This window comes from Poecile atricapillus, chromosome 5, assembly GCF_030490865.1.
Source record: "Poecile atricapillus isolate bPoeAtr1 chromosome 5, bPoeAtr1.hap1, whole genome shotgun sequence".
NCBI classification, from domain to species: Eukaryota; Metazoa; Chordata; class Aves; order Passeriformes; family Paridae; genus Poecile; species Poecile atricapillus.
In genome coordinates this window covers 1,413,465-1,435,734 of record NC_081253.1, presented here as the reverse complement: position 1 = coordinate 1,435,734, position 22,270 = coordinate 1,413,465, and the positions used below count along the sequence as shown (strand labels likewise).

The following is a 22,270-nucleotide window of genomic DNA, read 5'->3' as shown; positions in this document are numbered from 1 at the left end:
GCAAGCCAGCATTTCCCAATAATTCAGGATATGATTTGGCTTTTTAAAGGTTGACTTCCAGCCTGAAGTGACCCCAAATCAACCCACTGGGGTCAATAGCTCCAAAAGGCTGTAAAAAAAAATGATGAAAACCAGTGATTGATATGAAAATGACAATTTTTGGGGTTCCTTGCAGGCGTTTTTGGTGTCCATACACAGCATCTAAAGCCCAGGGATTCACCTGGATTTTTTGGGATGAGCCAGGATTCTCAGCCTCGATCACACGACTCAGCTGTTGCCTCTGTGAGCAGGGAATTCTCCTGGGAGTGTTTGTTAAACGTTACTCATCCCACAGACACCTCTCAGAGCAAGCAGGGGCAGTGCCTGGCAGCTCTTAGGAAAGATGCAGGGATGAAAAGAAGGGAAGAAAATCATTTTCATCTCAAGAAATAATCCCTGAGAGAAGCCACAGCATCGAGTGATGGAGTGATCCATCCCCTACCCAACCCTCCAGCACAAAGAACACACACAACATCACATGGAAGGTTTCAATAATCTGATTTTTAACATTATTTCTGGAGCCAGTTGGAGAGACAAAGCGTGGGTGACATCAGGTGACGGAGCACAACCCCTCAGACCGCTCTGGGGTGACAAATTCAACAGACACAACAGGTCCCCAGCTCACACCAAAGGAAAATGGGTCTCAGAGTGACATTTAACAGCCATGAAACAAAGATATCACATGGAAAGTCTCATTAGAAAGTTGCCCAGGTTCCTGTGTGAAGGGTTTATATGAAAAAGCAGGAGTTCTCCACCCTGAATTCCTGATAGAAAACAGCAGGTAGAAACCTAAGGTAGAAATCTGGAGTTAGAGAAATCCTTTGGCAGCATGTTCAGTTACAATCAGGCCTTAAAAATAAATATGATCATGTCTAGAAGTATGAAGAGAAACACCAACCCCCTCTAAATACACTGGTTTAATAATAATTAAATTATTTTACACTATCTACAAGTTGCATATCACAGAGTTAGGAGTAGAAGAGGTGACAGAAGGACAAACCCTGCTTTTATAAAAGTTCAGGCATGTGTGGAGCTGTGTAGAAAATCTCAGACAAATGAGTATGTACATTATTTGTATTTAACAATTAACATCATCAAATCACATCTGGCTGGCTCAATTGAAGATTTCTCTTGGCCCAAAGCTCAGAATCAAAAAAACAAAAAACAACCCCACCAATTTAAATTTCCTGACAAACATGGAGAGTTCATAGCAATGAGAGTTCCACCCCAAACCAACTTGGAACAAAGTAAACTCCGACAAATAAAAGCTCCAGACAACCAGAATTTGAAACAGCAGCGTGGAAATAAATTCATTTCCTCAAAAAGACACAAGGAACAAGTTATCAAAACACTTCAGTATTGCCACGTGTGTTATTTGTACTGAGCTACTTCCAGGGGAATTAAAGTCATGTCCAAAGGAAAGACAAAATCCTCCTTCCAATTGCACACATTTAAATAAAAAGTGATTTAAAGAGCAGGTGCTGAAGGCTTTCTGCATGAGCACGAGGCTGCAAATATAAGGTCAAGGTAGCAAATAATTAAATAAAAGGGAAAAGAGATGGAGGAGGTGCTGAGTGAAGGGTGGGTTTTGGCACTCAGCAGCCTGGGAGTTCCAATCTGGGATGAAATTTATCCATCAAAAATGCTTATTTAGACACCTGGGAGCTTCCTGCATTTAACTGAGATGTTTCTGTCAGTACTTTGCTTCCATTATTTCCCCAAACCAAGGATTCTCACTCACCAGAGGTGGTTAAAAGCAGGAGAAATGTGACCATGCTCCAGTGAGGAGGTAAATAGGAGGATGAAGTGATATTTTTTTTTTTCCCAGCAGCTGAAACAAGAAAAAGAAAGAAATCCCACACTCCCAAAGGATAATCCAGCTCATGTGCTCCCTTGGACAAACCCCACCCTTTAAAAAGTGCATCAGGGAAGAAATTCTTGGATTTCTTTTCTCACCAACTGCCACAAGTGCCCGGCTCCGGGGCAATCCCTGCTCCAGGGACACAGCTCTGCTTTTCCCTGTGCACAGGAGCCCAATCCCAGCCACCAGCACGTGGGATGTGCCTAAACCCCCCTTTCCCAAGTGCTGCAGGAGCTCCTCTGGGGTCAGGGCTTCTTTAGACACCGACACCGTGGCAGAGAGAGGAAATGCAAGAGAGGCAGAACCCCCTGGTCCCATCAAAATTCTGTTTTGATTCCTGTTGCGCTCAGCTCCCCCTTGGAAAGGGAACAGAGATCCTCAGAGTCTTCAGCAGCTTCAAACCTTCTCCAGCCCCTTCCTTTCCCACAAGGAATGACAATTCTCCTCCACTTCTCCATCCATCCAGAAAGGAAAACTGAAGAGGGATTCTGGGCGAGTTCCTGGCTCAGCACCTTGGATCCATGGAGTGCCCACGCGGGCACAGCTGGGAGCATCCCCTGCCTGCTCTTCCCAGCGCCACCTCCGCCAACACCGGGGAATTTGAGGAAAACTTCTTTTCCTCCAGAAAAACACAGCAGTTCTCTGCGTTTTCTGACATATAGAGAGAGGCAGCAAGCACTGTTGAAACCCTCTTTTTCTCCTGTTTCCTATTCTGAGTGGCAGAGTTTCCTCTTCCAGCCGGAGCCGGGGATCCCTCGGATCTTCCTTCAGGAAGGGGACCCCGAACTGCAGAGATTCCCTAAAGCCCCTGGGACAGAAGGATTACAGAAGACACCAGAGGAGGCAAAGCAACAGCACCTCAGCATCCTCAAGCTTCCAGAAACACACTGAAAAGAGAATTATTTTGGGACAATCTCTCAAAGATTCACAAGTGGCGTTTCCTGAAAGCGTAGGGGAAAAAAAAAACAAACCAGAAGGGACTCGAAGGAACGGGGAATTATTTTAAACCATCCCCTAATCTAGTTCAGGATGCAAAAATGCAAATAACCATCAGAGCTGGTGCCTATTTTTACTCTGCATCACCCTAACGCAGCGAGTTGGGTTATTTGAGAGGAAGATGGACTTTGATATCCACGGCAGGGACTCCCAAAGATCCTCGGGTCGCAATTCCTCCATTCCGGCCGTTTAAAGCAGAGGCTGCTGATGGAAATTGTTCTGCTGCTGGAGCAGGGAATGAGCAGGAAGAGGCACGGGATAAGCTGGTCCTTGGCTGCTCTGGAATGCTGCCATGTCCACGGCCATGCCCATCTGGTGCTGGGGGAAGGCGGCAGCGGTGCCGGTGACGCTCGGGAAGGGCGGCGGCAGCGCGGGGTCGGGGCCGGGGCTGCGGGGACACAACACCAACCAGGCTGACAGTGCCAGCTCTCACTGATAGCAAAAGGCTTTAAAATCATATAGAATTTGGGGATTTAGAAAGAAAGTTAGGCTTGGAAAGCCCTGGGAAATGTTAGGCCTTGTGCTTGCTAAAGATCAGGTGAAACTGCACCTGTGTAATCAATATATAATTGTTAGATGTGATTAGATATAATTATTGTTTAAAGAATCATGAGGAACAATGTTAGGGGGTTCATGAGAAATCCATGCTGGGGTAAAAACAATGCACACAACAAAACAATGTAAGTTTAATAATTAATATAGAAGTTATATAATGACAGAGTATAAAAACATGTTCAACTCAAAACCAAGATGGGTCAGATTAGGGTCTGTGTACCCCTGACACCCAGAGCTCTTAATAAAGCACCTTCAGATAATCATTCTGTGATTATGTGTGTTCCTGAACACTAACAACAGCATCACCAAAACAAGCTGGGAGCTCCCTGAAGATGTATGTTTGACCAAAATGGTCACCACAAACATGTGGAAGGTATTTCATGTTTTTCTGGCTGTGAAAATAACAGTTTTTTACGTGCAAGCTCTTAAATTAAACCAGCTCTGGCCTTGCAGTTTCCCTCCTGTTACTCCTCCATGTTAATAAACAGTTTCCCAGGAATTCCATACTTTTCTTGCCCATAACGTGGCAGTTTTTTATGGTTTTTGCAGGAAAAATATTTTCACAAATTTCTCAAAATTCTTCCAGCACCTCAATAATTCTGCTATGTAACTAACTTTTTAATTTACTCTTGCTTTTTAACTTCCTCTTTCTTTTTAACTCACTCTTTAACTTGCTCCTACTATTTAATCTTTAATTTTTGGTGCTGGCTGCTTAAAGCCGAGGTCAGAGATTCTTTTTCAACCTTCCTGGGAAACCTCCTTGTTCAGGATCAGCTTTATCCAGAATAATGCTCTCATTGCTCCCTGCTCTAGTAAAATGGGTATTTTCCTCTCCAAATGAAGTGGCACTAAATGTAAACGCCACGAGAACAAGCAAAGTGGCAAAATTCCCACCCCCCAGGAAGAAGAATTTGCTGGATCCATACCTTAAATAAGCAGCTGGAGGTGGCTGAGTGGCTGCAGAGTTGATGCTCTGAGGCAGAGACCTCACCTGGCTCACCTGCTCCGGGGCCAGGCTGTATCCTGGGGACATGGACACTCCCTGGATCATGTAATTCCCACTGGGAGGCTGCACAGGATACGACTGCAAATCAAATCAAATCCAATTCAATCCAGGAGATTTGCTGCTTAGCACACTTTGCAATGAAACCACCAGAATATTCTAAAGCTGGAAGCAAAACCTGCAGTTTCTTCCAATTCTGGTTTAAATCATGCAAGATCGCCTCAAAATTCAGGTGGCACAGGCTGGAGCTGCTGGTGGGGTTTGGATTTGGGATAAACAGGTTTGTCCTAAATAAAGCCCAGCATTATCCTGCATTTCTGTGCACCAGTCTTGGGAGGAAACAGCAAACTCCCGTTGCCTTTTGGCTTAAATTACTTTGTAACCTCCAAATATAATGAATATTCCATCGTTACTGGGAGTTAAGGACACAGAATTACTTTTAACTGACATATTTTCAGATCTAGCAGTTGCTATGGCAACTATTCTTTTCCCACTGAACAATTAACATGAAAGTAAAATTCACTTCAAGTAAAAAAACCCTCATTCTGTGCTTTTTGAAAGTCTCTCCTTCCCCTCCATGTTTATTCCTTAAGCCATCATTAGGGACAGTGTAAAACAGTTTGGAGCACAAATGCAACGTGCTCAGAACTGATACAAAATGTTCATTTTTCTAAGGGCAAAAGGAGCTAAAAGCAGAGTGTTTCTATATTTAGCACAAAAAAATACACTTGGGATTAATACACTGATATTCCAGCTCCCTCCCATCCCCACTATTAGATAAGAAGGGAACATTTCACTTTGGAGATTGACGTGACTCACAGCAAGAATATCCAGCAAGCTGCTGCAACACCCAATTCCAACTGCAAGAAATGAATTATGGAAGGGATCTTTTGGAATTTTCAACAGTGGCCAAGCAAAACCTTCTGTTCTAGTGCATAAATCCCAATTTCTTGCAATGTCAGATTGCTCGTGGGCTCCCTTTAGATTTTGCTGTGATTTTTTTTTTTTTTTTTTTTTTTTTTTAAGCAGGGATAAGCAACAGGGAATTTCCAGATTCCAGGGAATTTCCAGATTCCAGGGATACTGACCGGCAGGGAGACTCCAGAGGAGGTGGGTGGGAACTGTGCAGGGTGCTGGAGTTTGGAGTAGGCTGAGTACATGGGGCTCTCATTCATCAGTTTGTTGTAGAGCTCCAGAGCTTCCAGAACCTTCACGTTCAGTTCGGATAACTCGGAATGTTTCCTGTTCCAAAAGGAATGGAGAGGGCACTGAGCTGCTGGGACAGCTTAAACAGGGAGGGAAGAACAGTGCTGCACCAAATGTGCAAGGAAAAGAAGCCCCTAAAAGGTAAAAGGTCCATTTTTTACCCATTTTTTACTCATTTACATTGAAAAATTGCTGTTCTGTGACTGGAAGGAAAATCCAAGAGCTGCACAACCACTGGCACCAAACCAGCAATTCCCAGGTGGAATTCCCTGTTCTTTTCACCCCCAAATCACAGAATCATGGAATTTTGGTTGGATCTTCCTTGAAAGATCTAATTCCAGCTTTCTGCCACGGGCATCTCCCAATATCCCAGGGTGCTCCAGCCTGGCCTTGGGCACTTCCAGGGATCCAGGGCAGCCCCAGCTCCTCTGGGAATTCCCAATTCCCAATATTCCCCCCATCCCTGCCCTCTGGCACTGGGAGCCATTCTCTGTGTCCTGTCCCTGAGCAGGGAGAGGTGAGGATAACATGGAATAATCACCAACAGACTGAAAATTCCAAGCTCTAGACAGCCTGGAGAAGGCTCCAGTCACAAAAACACCAAAACAAAAAGCATCCATGACTTGTGCAGTGAATTTTGGGAGAGCAGCAATCAAATCTCAGTGCACACACTCAGAACTTGATATTTCAGCATTAAAAAAAATAAAGTTGTTAAAATTTTCTTGCAAGGTTTTCTAGCTCAGGAGATGAAAGCACCAAAAAGATGTGATTAAAACTGCCCAATTTGAAGGAAATCAGTGAATAAATTGTGCTCACCTATCTATCTCCTCGAGTTTTTCATCTATCATTGGACCCATCTGCTGGCAGATATCTGTGAAAACAAAGTGTTGAGGCAGTTGATGTCTTGCACAATTAAATGTTTAAATGCAGCCAAAAAATATTTTATCTAACTAGAGTAAAATTAATTGCCTATTTATTTCAGGGTTGGGATTGGTAGATGGATCTTGCAAAGCTCAGGCATCTCACAGAGCTGGGAGTTATGCAAATGACTCTGCTAAACATGGAGCTGGCTTGGAACTATTAAAAAAAATTCAAATTATCCCCAGAGCCCCACACTCCCACGGTGAAATAAGTGTTCTCCAGCACTGTTAGCACAGAGCACAGCTCCCCTAAGCTTAAAATAAACACAAAGAACTCCCAGCTCAATCCACAAAAGGTAATTGTGAGGAGAAGTCATAAAAAACAGAGCTCATTTAGTGCTGCTGGTACCTTCTGAGTCGAGGAGATCTGGAGAATCGAGCTTTAGGTCCGTGGGATCTATGCTCTGAAGTACCTGCAGTGTTTTATCCATCTTGTCCTGAAAGGTGAAGCCAAGATGAAGAACTTTGATTTCTCAGCCATGCCAAAATTGGTTTAATATTCAAATAAAAGTTCTTTATTGACAAAGAATCATCTGCCAACGTTCAGCACCAAAAGAATGTAAAAGCCCAGCAATATTTTATTTCCAAGTGGCTTCATACCTCATCTATATAAACTGGCTCAGGTTCTGCTTTCTTAATTTCTTCTGCAGCGTCCTCAGGAACAGAGATTTTATCCACAGCTGCTGAAAGAACAGAGATGAGTTTCTCTTCTCTCTGTTGCTGTAATAACTTCAAACAAACATTTGCTCCTTGTTATTTTTCTGTGTGAAAAGACACTGTGACATTTGAAGTGGCAATTTACTGGATTTGTAAATATGCTGCTGACAAGGAATTATGGTGAATCGAACCAAATTTCTGTCACAGAAAATGAGAATAACTTAAAAGAGAAATAGAGGCAGAAATTAAAGCGAGTTATGGAATGATCTGTGCTTGATTGTTTGAAACAAGGGCAGGATGTCTCTCAATTCTTTCCTGAGGCTGATAGAGGAAATTATTTTGCTGCTGGGCTAATTAGGATTGCAGCACAAAGCTGCCTTTGTGAAATAATCCATGGGTGGTTTCAGCAGGTAACTCACCTGCCTCGGGCTCCACAGACAAGTCAGAGGTGACGAAATTGGATGGGAAGAGCCCCACTCCTCTGTGGTTCTCCCCTTTCCACCAGTTGGCATCACTGGGGAAACAAAGAAGGGTTACAGGACTCTGGGCTGAACGGAGCCAGGGACATATCTGGGGTTTTTACTGAAAACCTGAGGTTCAGAGACATGTCTGGTGGTGTTTTTTTTAACCAAAACCCTGTGATATCTAAAAGAGAACATTTGCAGGGATTAGCACACAGCCAAACAGGAGCTGGGGCAGAGGGCAGGGAAGGGAAGAGGAATCAGGGGATCACTGGAAGTTGAACACAATTCATCAACTCCTTACATTGATTACTTGCCAGCCCTTTAAAGCTGTAGATATCTTATAGGTGTTAACAACAATCATTGTTTTAGCTATTTTTATTCAGGTTTACTCTTGGCAAACGTGGTTCTGGATAGCCAGAGGTTTAACAATTGCTGGAAGCAAATGGAAATGTGATGCCAATGCATCTTCTTATGTCAGACAAGCAATTAAGATTTATCTTCAAAACTACAAATTGGGTGAAATACTCGAGGTTCTCCCTGCACTAAAAATGATTTGAGGTCAGAAACGAGGATTTTGGAAAGATAAAAGGAAGAGAAAGGGATGAGAGGGAGGGCAGAGTGACAATTACATTTCTGGAGGGGGTGGGGGGGAAAAAGCATCAGAGGAAAAATGTGCTACCCTGAGAAAACAACAGTGGTGGAACCGAGTCAGCTCCACCTGAGTGTATTGTACCTGTCATCCAAAACAAAAATAATTTCTCCACTTTTAAAGGTGAGCTCATTGTCCTCCACAGCTTCAAAGTCATAGAGAGCTCGCACCTTCCTCAGGCTCGGGGGGTTTTGTGGCATTTCTGCAGATGGGTACAAGGATTTGGTTTCCATTTGCTGCTGTTTCTGCTCTTGCAAAGACAATTCGATGGCTGCAGGTGGGGCAGAGAGGAAAAGAACAAGTTTGTGGGGTTGGTTGATCCCTGGAGACAAAGCAGTTTGATTTCTTGATTTAACAAAAAGAGGATTTCTTTATTGAAACACGAGCTGTATCTGCTTCTGTAGTGTTAAAAGCTAATATTTCAAATGTGATGGGGAGGAATGGGGCTTACCCCCAATTTCCAAACACCTGGAATGCCACAATTCCCAACCTGCTGTGCCCTTGATTGCAATTCTGAGCAGCAGGAAAGAGCCCAAATTTCCCTGCTTTTTAACAAAACTCCTGGAATCTAACCTAAGGCTGAGACAGCAACTCACCTTTAGCTATATCCTCATCTTCCTTGGATTTACTGGATGAGGAGCCATTCTTAGCAGCGTTGGTGGAAGCCTGCAGAGGTGGGAACAACAGAGGGACAAATGAAATCTCCAGAATTGTGTGTTTTTAATAAATTAGCACCGAGTTGTTCCTGATCACAGGTGGATAACGGAATCCAGGTGATCTCCTAGAAATAAAAATCACCATTCTTCAGGGTTTGTTTTTTTTTTCTGTTTTCAGCAAGGAAAAAAAGTAAAATAAATCATGAGATTTAACTGTAATGATTGATTGTATTGAAATAGTTATTTTAATCATACTTATTACAGTGAGATTACTCATTTAAATGACTCTTTCCACCTTTCTCCTTCACTCCTCCCTTCAAGAGAGAAGATGCTCCAGTTGGGAGCTGCTGACTTAAATCCTCCAGTTCTCCCCAGCAGCACAGTGAAATCATTCCTGGAGTTTTCATTCCCACCAGGAACTGGAATTGGGTGCCAGTGCTCAACTCTTCCATGTTTCTGCCATATGTTTTACACATAGATCAGATTTAGAAGTGAAAACATCTTTGTGGAGGAAGGAGGGATTGTAAAAGTTAAAAAAAAACTTGCAGTGTTTCACCCAGAGGAAAGTAAACTTTGTGGAAGGAAACTGTAATTCGAATTTTCAGGACTAAACAGCATGGAAATATTTAGAAGTATCAATAATAAAAGTCAGGAAAAAACCCCCTGGCATCGTATCTGCTGTTAGATTGGGCACAACAAACCACCAGAAGTGAAAAATAAACCACCCCAAATCCAGGACAACTCCTGACACGGGCAGGAAATGGGACAAACAGGAAAAGGGGATTTGGGACAGGACAGCAGAGCATGGGATCCATCACTATCCCAAAGCAGCTCTGACCTGGGATCCTGCTGCAGGAAAAGTGACCCCTTCTTCCTTCAGGGATTTGATGGTTGCAGATATTAAGCTACATTGTGGGTCTTTCTGGAATTCTTCTGACCACTCCACCATGAGGGTTTTTAGTTTTTCACTCACTTTTGGGTGAGCCTGGAAGACAAAATTGGATAAAAAGGGATGTTTGAGGCTCAAAATGAACAGAAGGAGCTGTTACCAAAATTGTTACCGAACCAATTTTACTATAAATATGCTTAATTATTGATAATTGTGTAGATTGAGAAGGTTTGGGGAGCAGAGAGTGGAATATCTGGCTTTTTAGAGCCTGATCTGATATTCCAGAGAACATGCTGAGCTCCTGGAGCACTAATTCTGGAGAAATTCAGGCTGCCTACCACACTTATCCCAAATTTCTGCCTCTCTGTGTTACTCACCCTCCATTTAACCTCAATTTTCTCTTCATTCCTGCTCAGGTGTGTTGTTTTCCACTTCCCAACTGTATAAATTGCTCTGATATAAGCCAGAAGAAACCCTACAAGAAATCATTCCCTACAAGAAATCCTACAAGAAACCCTTCCTTACAAGAAATCCTAAAGAATTCTTTCTCTACAAGAAATCCTACAAGAAATCTTTCCCTAGAAGAAATCCTACAAGAAATCCTGTAAGAAATCCTACAAGAAACCTTTTCCTACAAGAAATCCTGTAAAAAATCCTACAAGAAATCTTTCCCCTACAAGAAATCCTACAAGAAACTTTTCCCCCACAAGAAATCCTGTAAAAAATCCTACAAGAAAACTTTCAAAAGAAAGATCTTTCAAAAGAAATCCTACAAGAAATCTTTCCCTACAAGAAATCCTAGAGGAAGGCTTTCCCCCACAAGAAATCCTGCAAGAAATCTTTCCCTAAAAGAAATCCTACAAGGAACCTTTCCCTATTAAAAATCCTATAAGAAATCCTACAAGAAACCTTTCACTGTAAGAAATCCTACAAGAAATCCAGGACAGGTTTGTCCTGGCTGAGAGAACCTCACACAAACGTGATCTGTGTCTCCTGGAGCCAGCCTCTCCCACAGAAAGGGATTATCCATAGGGATAATCCATAGGGACAGCTGTGATTCCCAAACTGGGAGCTGAGCTGCAGGGACAGGAAGAGAATTTGCCCCAGACATGGATTTGGCACACATTTTCTCTTGGAGAAGAGGGAAAAGCACAATTTTCCTCATTTTTCCTCCAAGTGGGGTCCTGGGATTCCTGCACATCCCTGGGTGGGATCTCAGGATTCCTGCACATCCCTGGGTGGGATCTCAGGATTCCTGCACATCCCTGGGTGGGATCCTGGCATTCCTGCACATCCCTGGGTGGGATTCCTGCACATCCCTGGGTGGGATCCTGGGATTCCTGCACACCCCTGGGTGGGATTCCAGGATTCCAGGATTCCTGCACATCCCTGACTGGGATCCTGGGAATCCTGAACATCCCTGGGTGGGATCCTGGGAATCCTGCACATCCCTGGGTGGGATCCTGGGAATCCTGCACATCCCTGGGTGGGATCTCAGGATTCCTGCACATCCCTGGGTGGGATCCCAGGATTCCTGCACATCCCTGGGTGGGATCCTGGGAATCCTGCACACCCCTGGGTGGGATCCTGGGAATCCTGCACACCCCTGGGTGGGATCCTGGGAATCCTGCACACCCCTGGGTGGGATCCTGGGAATCCTGCACATCCCTGGGCGGGATTATGGGATTCCTGCACACCCCTGGGTGGGATCCCAGGATTCCTGCACATCCCTGGGTGGGATCCTGGGAATCCTGCACACCCCTGGGTGGGATTCCTGCACATCCCTGGGTGCTGAAGGTCAGAGCTGAGCTCCAGGATGGAGCCAGGCTAACGGGAACACAGGGAGCACCTGCAGTCCTATTTTTCCCCAGAAATCCAGAAACACAGGAGCTGTGAACTCATTTTGCTTCCCAGCAATTTTATTACTTTCCTTAATTGCTTTGCTCAGCCTCTGATGATTGCAGGAGCTGAAAACTCCTTTTTAACCCATTAACCAGTTCTGTCTCCAACTGGAGCAGTAATTAGGGAAAAGCTGGTCCTTCTCCCAATTCCTCACATCCACATTTAGATCCCAGCAGCTGCTTGACCCCAACCTTTCTTTTCCAGGCTCTTTTTCCCAGTTATTTTCTCATTCAACATTCCCAGAATCTCGAAAAACTAAAAAGGATTGTCTGTAACTTTGTGTTTTTCCTTGTAAAAATGTGATTTCACTTCCTCATCATTTTCCCTTTCACTTCAGCCCAGGAATTTCCTTCAAGCCTAATAAAAACTCTCTTCAAGGAAAGCTGCACTTATCATGATCAAATTAATGGAGCTTAGGAACACAGATTTTAATTAAAATTACTCATGCAAGTTTTTAAAAATCTGAAGGATTATCAGCTGTCAATTCTTGTATGTAATAATAATAATAATAATAATGTAAATCTTGTAATGTAATAATACAGATTATTTTTTTTCAGAGTGAAAAGTACACAAATTTCAGTGAAAACACAGCACCAAAAACTAGAAAATGTGCATTAACCACAACATGAATTTGGAGAATTCACCAAAATAATCTTTCCCCAGGACTGAAGGTTGTAAAACAATTACCTTGTTTATTATAGCTCGAGCTTCAGTGGCAAAATCCCGGGAACACACTTCCAAGTGGAATATTTTCCCACAGTTTGAGACACAGGCTCCTAAAAGCTGACAGCAGAAAGACAATTGGGAAGATGTGGGGAAAAAAAAAAGTGCAAATAAAAAAATAAAGGGGTGTAAATAATCCAAAATAAAAGGTAAATTTACTGAGGGTAACTCAGGTATTAATTAATTGATCAGTGAATATCGAATTGCTGCATTCCATGAGGTTTTTAGGGGAAATTTGGGGATTTACTCACTGTGAGAGCTTGTAAAGCCACGTGGGGAACTTTGTGATTCATTCTCTTCATGATGGCTTTAAGGCAATCCTTGGCTCTGCAAAGGAACAAGAAAATTAAGGATAAATGGGAGTGACAGAAGCTGTGTGAGCAATGAGCTCAAACCTCCAGCAGAACTGAGCCTGTTGAGCAAAAATGGCACCAAAACTGAGCCCAGTGAACGAAAATGGCACCAAAACTGAACTTACTGAGTGAAAATATTGCCAAAACTGAACTTTTTGAGTGAAAATATCACCAAAACTGAGCCTGTTGAGCAAAAATGGCACCAAAACTGAGCCCAGTGAATGAAAATGGCACCAAAACTGAACTTACTGAGTGAAAATATCACCAAAACTGAGCATAGTGAACAAAAAAGCACCAAAACTGAGCCCAGTGAACGAAAATGTCTCCAAACCTGAACTTACTGAGCAAAAATGTCACCAAACCTGAATTTACTGAAGAAAAATGTCACCGAACCTGAACCTATTGAGTGAAAATGTCACCAAAACTGAGCATAGTGAAGAAAAATGTCACCAAACCTGAATTTATTGAGCAAAAATGTCGTCAAATCTGAGCCTGTTGAACAAAAATGTCACCAATTCTCAGCCTGTTGAATAAAAATGCCACCAAACATGGACTTATTGAGTGAAAATATCACCAAGCCTGAATTTATTGAACAAAAATGTCTCCAAACCTGAACTTACTGAGCAAAAATGTCACCAATCCTTAGCCTGTTGAACAAAAATGCCACCAAACATGAACTTATTGAGTGAAAATGTAACCAAACCTAAACTTATTGAACAAAAATGGCACCAAAACTGAACTCATTGAGTGAAAATGTCACCAAGCCTGAATTTACTGAACAAAAATGTCACCAAACCTGAAACTACTGAGTGAAAATTTTACCAAACCTGAAATTAATGAGCAAAAATGTCACCAAACCTGAACTTATTGAACAAAAATGTCGTCAAATCTGAGCCTGTTGAACAAAAATGTCACCAAACATGGACTTACTGAGTGAAAATATCACCACACCTGAATTTATTGAACAAAAATGTCACCAAACCTGAACTTATTGAACAAAAATGTCTCCAAACCTGAACTTATTGAACAAAAATGTCTCCAAACCTGAATTTATTGAACAAAAATGTCACCACACTTGACTCTCTCAGGGCTGGGCAGAGATTTACCCACTGAGCAGTTTGTTTGTCCTCAGCTGGATGTTGGATTGGATGAAATTCCCTTTTTTTGCCCTGGCATTCCATATCCATTCCCAAAAAGCTGCTGCCAGGCCAGGAAAGGAAGTGATTGCATGACAATGAAAGAAATGTCCCCAGAAAAAAGAGATGATTCAATAAATGGTTATTTTAGTGGCCATTGGATTTAATTCCCAGCTCTTGGATCTCCTTTTCCACAGCCTGAGGACACAAAGATATTTCTAATTTGTTTCAGCATAATCTGGGGTGAGTGGAGAATAATAAATAGCATTTTAAAAGCTTCTGCTGAGGTGTTCCCACACTTTAAATGAGCATTAATGGCTGGCAGGAGCTCAGGCACATCAAAGGCTTCATTAACACTGATATTTGGAACGTTTAAAAACATGAAATCCTGAAAAAAAAAAAAGCTGATGCAGCATTTAAAAAATAATATCCCAGCCAGATACTTGTGCTGCTGGAATAGCAAAGCACAGAAAAGCCTCTGTGCCAGAAAAATACACTTAGTCCTAATATTTTCATCTTATTTCACGTACAAATCATGCAACAAAGTCAACTCAGTTCTTTTAAGCTGTATTTTTTATTCAGGGTAGGCAACAATCTTCATTATTTTCAAGGGCAGGAGGGAAGAAAATGACACAAAATAGAATTGAAATATGCCAGCAGCAGTGGCATTTAAAATTCAGAATTTAGGATTTTATTTGCTATATATTTAGATTTAATTATGCATTTTATATACTTCTATTTCTGCATGTGTCATTTTTATTTTTTTTTTTAAATCACTGCATTTTTTACAACATCCCTTCCTCCAAAACCAGATTTAAAACAGTTCACTCCACAAAGGTCCTGTGGCACTAAAAAAAATTGATTTGTAATAAAGGACTGAAAGGATATTTTTTTTCCCTTCAGGACTGAAGATTTCCACATTGAAGAGATTTGCTGTTATTCCTTGTGGCAGGTAATCAATGAAAACCAAACCAAAACACCCAAAAAATAAACAAACAAATTTTAATGTTAAAATAGAACTGCTGGAAATTCTGAATCACTTAAGAATTCTCACTAATTGAGGATTAATTCCAAATTTAAAAGATGTTATCACTCAAAAATTCAGCAAATACTTTTGGCCACTACAGAATCACTCAAATTCCATTTATGTTCCACTCAGGCTAAACTGATTCCAAATGATTTTGTGCTTTGATCCTTATTTTTTCCCTTTTCTCTCCCATTCTTCCTAACAACCAAACACAGACAAATATCATTAAAAAAATCCTGGTCCTTGCCAGGTATTTTTCTGCACAAAAATTATTTCACTTTCTCCTCCTGGCACAGACACTTCCCCAAATTTATGCCAGCTCATTAAATATGAAGAACTTGGGTGTGCTGTTGAAAACTCCAGGAAAAAGCTGGAATGTGCTCAGCACATACAAACTGCTCTGCTCCAAATCCCGTTGGAATGTTTCTTTCCAAGGATTTCCAAGCCAACTCCGTGAATTTGGGGGATGGAGCATTTTGAGATGTGTTCCCTGGGACATTTTCCTCCTCACAGCAGCACAGAATTCCCTGGAATTCCCACAGAATTCCCTGAGGTTCAGCTTACCCATTGGGAGTGCTTCCAACTTTGTCACAAATATCCATGATAAGCCCCCAGTCCTCGCTGGTGTTGTATTCATTTGTAGCTTTTTCTGGAAAGGAAAAAAATAAGATTTATCAAGTGTTTTATCTATTCAGTTAAGATTCTGTCAATAGAATGTATCCTTAATTAATATTTCATGGATTCATGGAATTATTTAAAGCTCATCTTGTTCCAGGGAGACTCATTCTATAGATTAATTAATAAGGTTTAATAGTATTTATTTGTGCTTTTCAGTTTTTTATTAGCCAGGTTATTTAAATCCCAAGTAAATATTGCAGTTTGAGTTAATAAACAGCAAATTAAATATTTTATTGCATTTGCTGCTTCAGGATTAAGTTTTAACCAACTAAATTCTCAACTTTAAACCAACTCAAATCTAACCAAATAAAATCTTTCTGCTTAGCAGAAAGATTTCCACAGAGGGAACACAAACACAGCACCCACCAATGTTCCAAATCCCTTTTGTTACAGACAATGGAAATGAAAAGATGGAAATTTAGAATTAAATTAAAATGGAAATTTAGAATTAAATTAAAATAGAAATTTAGAATTAAATTAAAATGGAATATTTAAAAAGATGGATATTTAGAATTTTGACCATAATTTATCTTCACAAACTGGAATATTTACTCAAAAGAAGTAAATATTATTTTGAAACTGTAAACCTTCTTCAAAATTTACCCTAAAAATTATAGAATTGCTAAATTTTCTTTTAAGTGCATCAATATTTTAGGACATGAACAACAAATTCATGGATGTTGTGGAAAATAAATGACTGCTCACAATATTAAACACTTAATAAAAAAAAAAAAGGAAAATCAAGCCAAATCAGCCTCTGGAAGCTGCAGATTCCCTGGATATCCAGTCCCTAAGTAGTGAAGAGATTCCCAAGGATCCACTGAAGTTTTCCTGAGCCCTGAGTGGAAATCCCAACTCTTCCACTGGCAACAGGAAGTTTGATGTTTACAGGCTTCACCAGGAAGTTTTCACCTCAGAATTACAGATTTTGGCTGGAAAAGCATTCCAAGGTCATCAAATCCCAGCTGTGCCCGATCCCACCGTGTCCCCAGAGCCCTGAGTGCCACCTCCAGGAATTCCCTGGACACCTCCAGGGATGGGCACTGCAAACCTCCCTGGGCACTTCCAAGGCCTGAGCGCCCTTTCCATGGGGAAATTCCTGCTGCTGTCCCCCCTGAGGCCGTTCCCTCTCCTCCTGTCCCTGGGATAAGATCCCAAATCCCCCCTGGCTGTCCCCTCCTGGCAGGGAATTGTGCAGAGCTCCTTTTATCCCGCTGATCCCTCATTCCACACCTTCCCCATCCCAAAGCTCGGTGCTGCTCCCTCCCAGCTCCCAGGACGTTTTGTCCCTGAGCCAGCACATTCCCACAGGGAGCAAAGTCCCTGCTCCTGGATCCACACCGTCCTGGGGGCAGCCATGGAGATCCAAACTCCGTCCCTGCCCAAGGATCTCATGGATCTGGAAGTTTCCCTCCCTGCCAGCGTGACAAAACCAACAGCAGCTGCTTTCCTCCTTCCCAGGAACAATCCTGAGGGATAACTCCTTCCCAGATGCTGAGACTTGGACATGGCAGAAGAAACAGATGTGGGAGGAAGAATTTTCCATGAATTTTTCCAGCACAGAGGGAACCTAACCTTCAAAACCATGGAATGATTGTTCCTCTGCAGCCCTCCAGTTAATGAAGGAACATTAGACTTGAGCTGGCTTTTGTAGAAATAATGGGAAAAGCAAAATGTGCGGCTTGGGGTGTTTTTATGAAGAATTCCAAGTGCAAGGAATTGCTTTTCCCTGGGTGAGCTCCCTGAGCTGATTTTCTGTTCAATCCAGGAGAGGGGAGAGCACTCAGAGGAGCAGCTGGAAATTGTTTGCTGCTCCCACTGCCAAAAGGAGAAATGCCTGGAGAGCTCCTGCCTCAAAGCACTGGCACAGCCCTCCCAGGAAAGGTGGGAATGCTTTGCAACTGAGGGAAAAAAATTCAGGATCATCCCTCTACCCACAAACCCTGAATGTCATGGAATCACTCACTGGGAGGGATCTGAATCCCAATCCAGCCCTGCCACGGGCAGGGACAGCTCCCAATATCCCAGGGTGCTCCAGCCTGGCCTTGGGCACTGCCAGGGATCCAGGGGCAGCCACAGCTGCTCTGGGAATTCCCAATTCCCAATATCCCACCCATCCCTGCCCTCTGGCACTGGGAGCCATTCCCTGGCTCCTGTCCCTCCATCCCTTGTCCCCAGTCCCTCTCCAGCTCTCCTGGAGCCCCTTCAGGCCCTGCAAGGGGCTCTGAGCTCTCCCTGGATCCTTCCCTTCTCCAGGGGAACATTCCCAGCTCTCCCTGGATCCTTCCCTTCTCCAGGGGAACATTCCCAGCTCTCCCTGGATCCTTCCCTTCTCCAGGGGAACATTCCCAGCTCTCCCTGGATCCTTCCCTTCTCCAGGGGAACATTCCCAGCTCTCCCAGCCTTTCCAGCCCCTAGCCAGGCATTATTTCTTTTCTCTTTTTTCACCAGGAGGGATGGGCAATACAATGACACCAAAAACCAGGGAATAACCCACACTGATCCATGTGGGAATGCTCAAAGCCTCCCTGCTCCCACCTTTCCCAAGCCCAGCTCCTCAGCCGAGCTCACGCGACCTTCAAACTTCCAAAACATTTTATTATTTCAGCCCTCAATTCCCTTGGGACAGGCTCACAGAGTGAATCTGGGTTAAAAAAACAGAAATGCACTAAAATACAACATTGTTTCTCCACTTGTGTCACTTTCTATGGCAGAAACAGAAAATGAGCACTGATTCCATAAAAAAATCACTACTCAGGCACTTCCAGCACAGAGGTTTTGTGCTAAAGCAGTGCTTGGTTATTTTTTTGGTGACTGTCATCACTACAATCAGAATTTCCTTGATTGCTTTGCCCATGCAGTGAAATAAACCCTTGTCTGCACAGCAATATTTCAGATTTTACACAACTTTTCCCAGTGAGAAGTAAATCTAGAAGAAATGGAGGGCTCCTCCAAGGGCTGTTTACCAGATGGAGCAGGAAGATGTGGATGAAAGGCAGAGGTTTTAATCCCACACACCTTCCTGTGTTTGTCTGGCCTTTGCAGAGCCTAATTAGAGAATTCCAGCTTGGATTTAATTACAGACCACAGCCAGGATGGACCTGCAGTCACAAGGCAGCCCTGCCTGTAAGGATCCCTACCCATGGTATTATTATATCCTAAAAAATTGGATTAAAAGAAATTCTTCAAATAACTTTTTGCAATATAAATCCAGTTCACTGAAAAAGCTTTTTAAAATGCAGTTTTTGCTTGAAAAGTGAGTGGTTTGTTTGGTTGAGGCCAATAATCTGAAAAGGAAATAATTTCATTTATCTGTCAAGAAAAACCCCAAAAAGATTTGAGAGGGATTAACAAAGATTATATTCCAGAGAAATGGAAACACCAAGATGAAAATGAACAACTCTTAATTTATGTATAATATATAAATTATATTAAATTATAAATTTGTGCTTATTATATAAAATATCTTTCATAACAAAGAAAACCAGTATCAGTGAGGCTGTGGTATATTAAAAAATACTCAAAGCAGGGTGGGGGAGCAGAGCAAAAACAATCTCAAAAAACGAGAAAGAAACCTCATAAAAATGCAGGTTCAGAATTGAGGAATTTTAAGCAGTCAGATCAAAGACTGGAAAATATTGTTCAAGAATAATAATAAATAAAATATTGTTCAAGCAACAACAAGAAAAAAAAAATAGAATTAGCTTTTCTCCAAATATTAATATTTGCAAGATTTTAGCCTAAATGTTGAAGACAAGAATTGTTATGGACTGAGAAGTAAAAGGAAATAAAAAAAAAAGAAAAAAATAATAATAATAATAATAACTATAAAAATAAACTGTAGAAAAATAAGAAAGGAAATAAAACATAAGGGAAATGTCAGCCCTTGAGGGCTGGAAAAGGCATCAAACTTCCAAGCTCAGCACCTCCCCAGAGCACCCACATGTGATTATCTGATATTTTGCATGGTCCAATTTACAACAGAATAATAATTTCTTTAAAGCTTCTATTGACAAAGTTTTCCTGGCAAGGGACTCTAAGATTAAGCCCAAATAATTCAAGTTTCTAGTCTGTTGTATTTGCTAAATTTTAGTAAGTGATACTAATAAATTAGAAATAATCAATATTAAGATATTAAAGAAGAAATATGCTGAATAAAGTTTAAGAAACTGGAAGCAAACAGAGTGCCACTTTTGAAGTTGTGGAGTCTGGGAGTCCTTGAAGCATTTAGGTTTGTTAAAGAATCCTGCAGAGTTCAAAAAAAAATCCACTTGTACAAATACACCAGTTAGAGCCACGTGAAATATGAGTGGGGTCAAGCAGCAAACTGCAGCAGGGAACTGAAATTAGAAATAAAATAATAAATAAGTAATAAAGCAAATAAGAAACCAGCTCAACTTATACTGCAAACAAAACAGAGATTGTGTGGCAACAAGAGCACTCAACCTCTTCCTTTTCGGCCGTGACAAAAATGCCAGGAATGTTGAATTCTTCTCTTTGCTGTGATCCCAACAAGAAAGCTGAGCCTGTTGTCTCGTCTATTTCATTTTTTCAGTGCTTGGAATAGGTTTTTTCACTCAGAACAGACGTTGTGTAACAAAAAAGTGCCACAGAGCACGAGTGTAAGAAAGCACAAGTCAGGGCAGGACACAAAAGAAAACAACTGAGTCACTGTCTTCACCGCAACTCCAGGCAGGTTTTGTAATCACTGAATCACAGAATATCCTGAGCTGGAAAAGATCCAGAAGGATCATTCAGCCCAACTCCTGGCCCTGCACACACAGCCCAACACTCCCATCACGTGTGCTTCCAGGGAAGCTACTGGGAAGCTGGAAGAAACCACCAATAAAAGGATGCAAAGCAGCTGATTTTACAGCAGCCACAATTCCCTGAATCCCTGCAAACTCAGCGACACCATGGGAAGGGCAGGAGGCACCTGAGACCCGCTGGAAAAGCTGTGAAACCTCAGGAGTCAGAGCAAAACGAGACAAAAACATTCCTTGATGCTGCTGAGGGTAAGGAAGAGAGGGACCCACTGATCCTTCCCCTGCCAGAGCCCCTGAGCCCGGCCAGGATGTGTCAGGAGCAGCCAGGGATCCCCTGGGGCTGCAGTTACAGGAGGAATCCCAGGATTATTTCGTTTGGAAAAGCCCTCCCAGCCCATGGAGCCCCAGCTGTGCCCGATCCCACCGTGTCCCCAGCCCTGAGTGTCACCTCCAGGAATTCCCTGGACACCTCCAGGGATGGGCACTGCAAACCTCCCTGGGCACTTCCAAGGCCTGAGCGCCCTTTCCATGGGGAAATTCCTGCTGCTGTCCCCCCTGAGCTGCCCTGGCCCAGCCTGAGGCCGTTCCCTCTCCTCCTGTCCCTGTTCCCTGCCAGCACAGCCCGACCCCCCCGGCTGTCCCCTCCTGCCAGGGAATTCCAGAGAGGGAAAAGATCCCTCGGGATCCTCCTTTGCTCCAGGCTCAGCCCCTTCCCAGCTCCCTCAGCAATTCTCCAGCCCCTTCCCAGCTCCCTCAGCAATTCTCCAGCCCCTTCCCAGCTCCCTCAGGAATTCTCCAGCCCCTTCCCAGCTCCCTCAGGAATTCTCCAGCCCTTTCCCAGCTCCCTCAGGAATTCTCCAGCCCTTTCTCAGTGTCCCTCCTGTCCCAGAGCTGTCCCCAGCACGGGAGCTGCCCCAGCAGTGCCAGCTCAGGGACCGGCTCAGCTCTTGCCCACCTGGGCACCCCTGGGCCCGTGTTCAGCCGCTGGCCCCGGCACCCCCAGGGCCTTTTCCGGCTCTCCAGACATTTCTCCCAGCCCGGAGCTTTCCCAGGGCTCGATGTGACCCAGGTGCAGGAGCCGCCACTCGGCCTCGGGCCGTGGATCCAGATCCCTTCCTGCCCCTCAGCTCGGCCACATCCCACCCGGCTCCGCGCTGCTCCTGGATCATCCCCTCCTCCCCTCATCCACCGAGAGATCCAACAGCACCGGGCCCATCCCCCGGGGGATCGGCGGCAGGCAGAGCGGGGAGGGGAACAGGGAGAGGAAAAGGAGAAGGGAAAAGATGAAGGGAAAAAGGAAGAGGATGAGGAAGAGGAGGCAGGGGACGAAGAGGCCGCCCCGCCGGGCCCAGGCCCCGCCCGCCGCTCACCCACGTCCTGCTCGAAGGGGTTGGGGGCAAAGAGCGGCATCTCGGCCGCCGCTGCCGCCGCCGCTGCCCCGAGCCCACAGACCCGGCCGGAGCCGCCGCCGCCGCGCCCGCCCCGCCTCGGCCGGCTCAGCTCGCGGGGCTGCCCCGCCGCGCCCGACCGCCCCGCGCACCGAGCGCGGCCGCCGCAGCGCCTCGAACCGCCGGGGTGAGCGGCCGGGCGGTGTAAGAGCGGAGCCGCCCCGCCGGGCGCGGGGGAACGGGGCGGGCGGCGGCGCCGGGTGCGCGGCGGAGGCGGCAGGCGCTGTGCGGGGCAGCCCCGAGGAGCGGGGACCTCGCGGGGGCCTCGCTGGCGGGGAGGCGGGAATGGGGCGGGGGCACTGCGGGCGCAAGTGACGTCACGACTGCGCCGTGACGTCACGC

At 44.0% G+C, this 22,270-nt stretch overlaps 1 protein-coding gene across 2 annotated transcripts; it reads right to left on the bottom strand.

The window, feature by feature from the left end:
* Positions 1-520: 520 nt before the first annotated feature.
* Positions 521-22,008, bottom strand: STAM2 (signal transducing adaptor molecule 2). 2 transcript variants are annotated; one of them, XM_058839720.1, is made up of 14 exons: positions 21,851-22,008; positions 15,601-15,685; positions 12,772-12,847; positions 12,485-12,580; positions 9,845-9,991; positions 8,947-9,016; positions 8,435-8,621; positions 7,657-7,751; positions 7,181-7,263; positions 6,930-7,017; positions 6,477-6,531; positions 5,543-5,696; positions 4,378-4,535; positions 521-3,284 (listed from the first exon to the last, which is right to left on the bottom strand). In XM_058839720.1, the coding sequence occupies exons 1-14, from the start codon at positions 21,888-21,890 to the stop codon at positions 3,086-3,088; spliced, it is 1,533 nt and encodes a 510-aa protein (XP_058695703.1). In that variant the 5' UTR covers positions 21,891-22,008; the 3' UTR covers positions 521-3,085. The 2 variants fall into 2 exon arrangements, with proteins under 2 accessions (XP_058695703.1, XP_058695704.1); XM_058839721.1 differs by having other exon boundaries at positions 7,181-7,260.
* Between the last annotated feature and the right edge of the window lie 262 nt (positions 22,009-22,270).

Bases quoted from the DNA above. Each gene is read 5' to 3' on its own strand.
- STAM2 (XM_058839720.1), bottom strand. From the start codon at position 21,890: ATGCCGCTCTTTGCCCCCAACCCCTTCGAGCAGGACGTGG. The intron at 8,622-8,946 runs GTGAGTTGCTGT...CCCCACCTGCAG, and splicing joins AGATGAGGATATAGCTAAAG to CCATCGAATTGTCTTTGCAA. The intron at 6,532-6,929 runs GTACCAGCAGCA...TTGTTTTCACAG, and splicing joins AGATCTCCTCGACTCAGAAG to ATATCTGCCAGCAGATGGGT.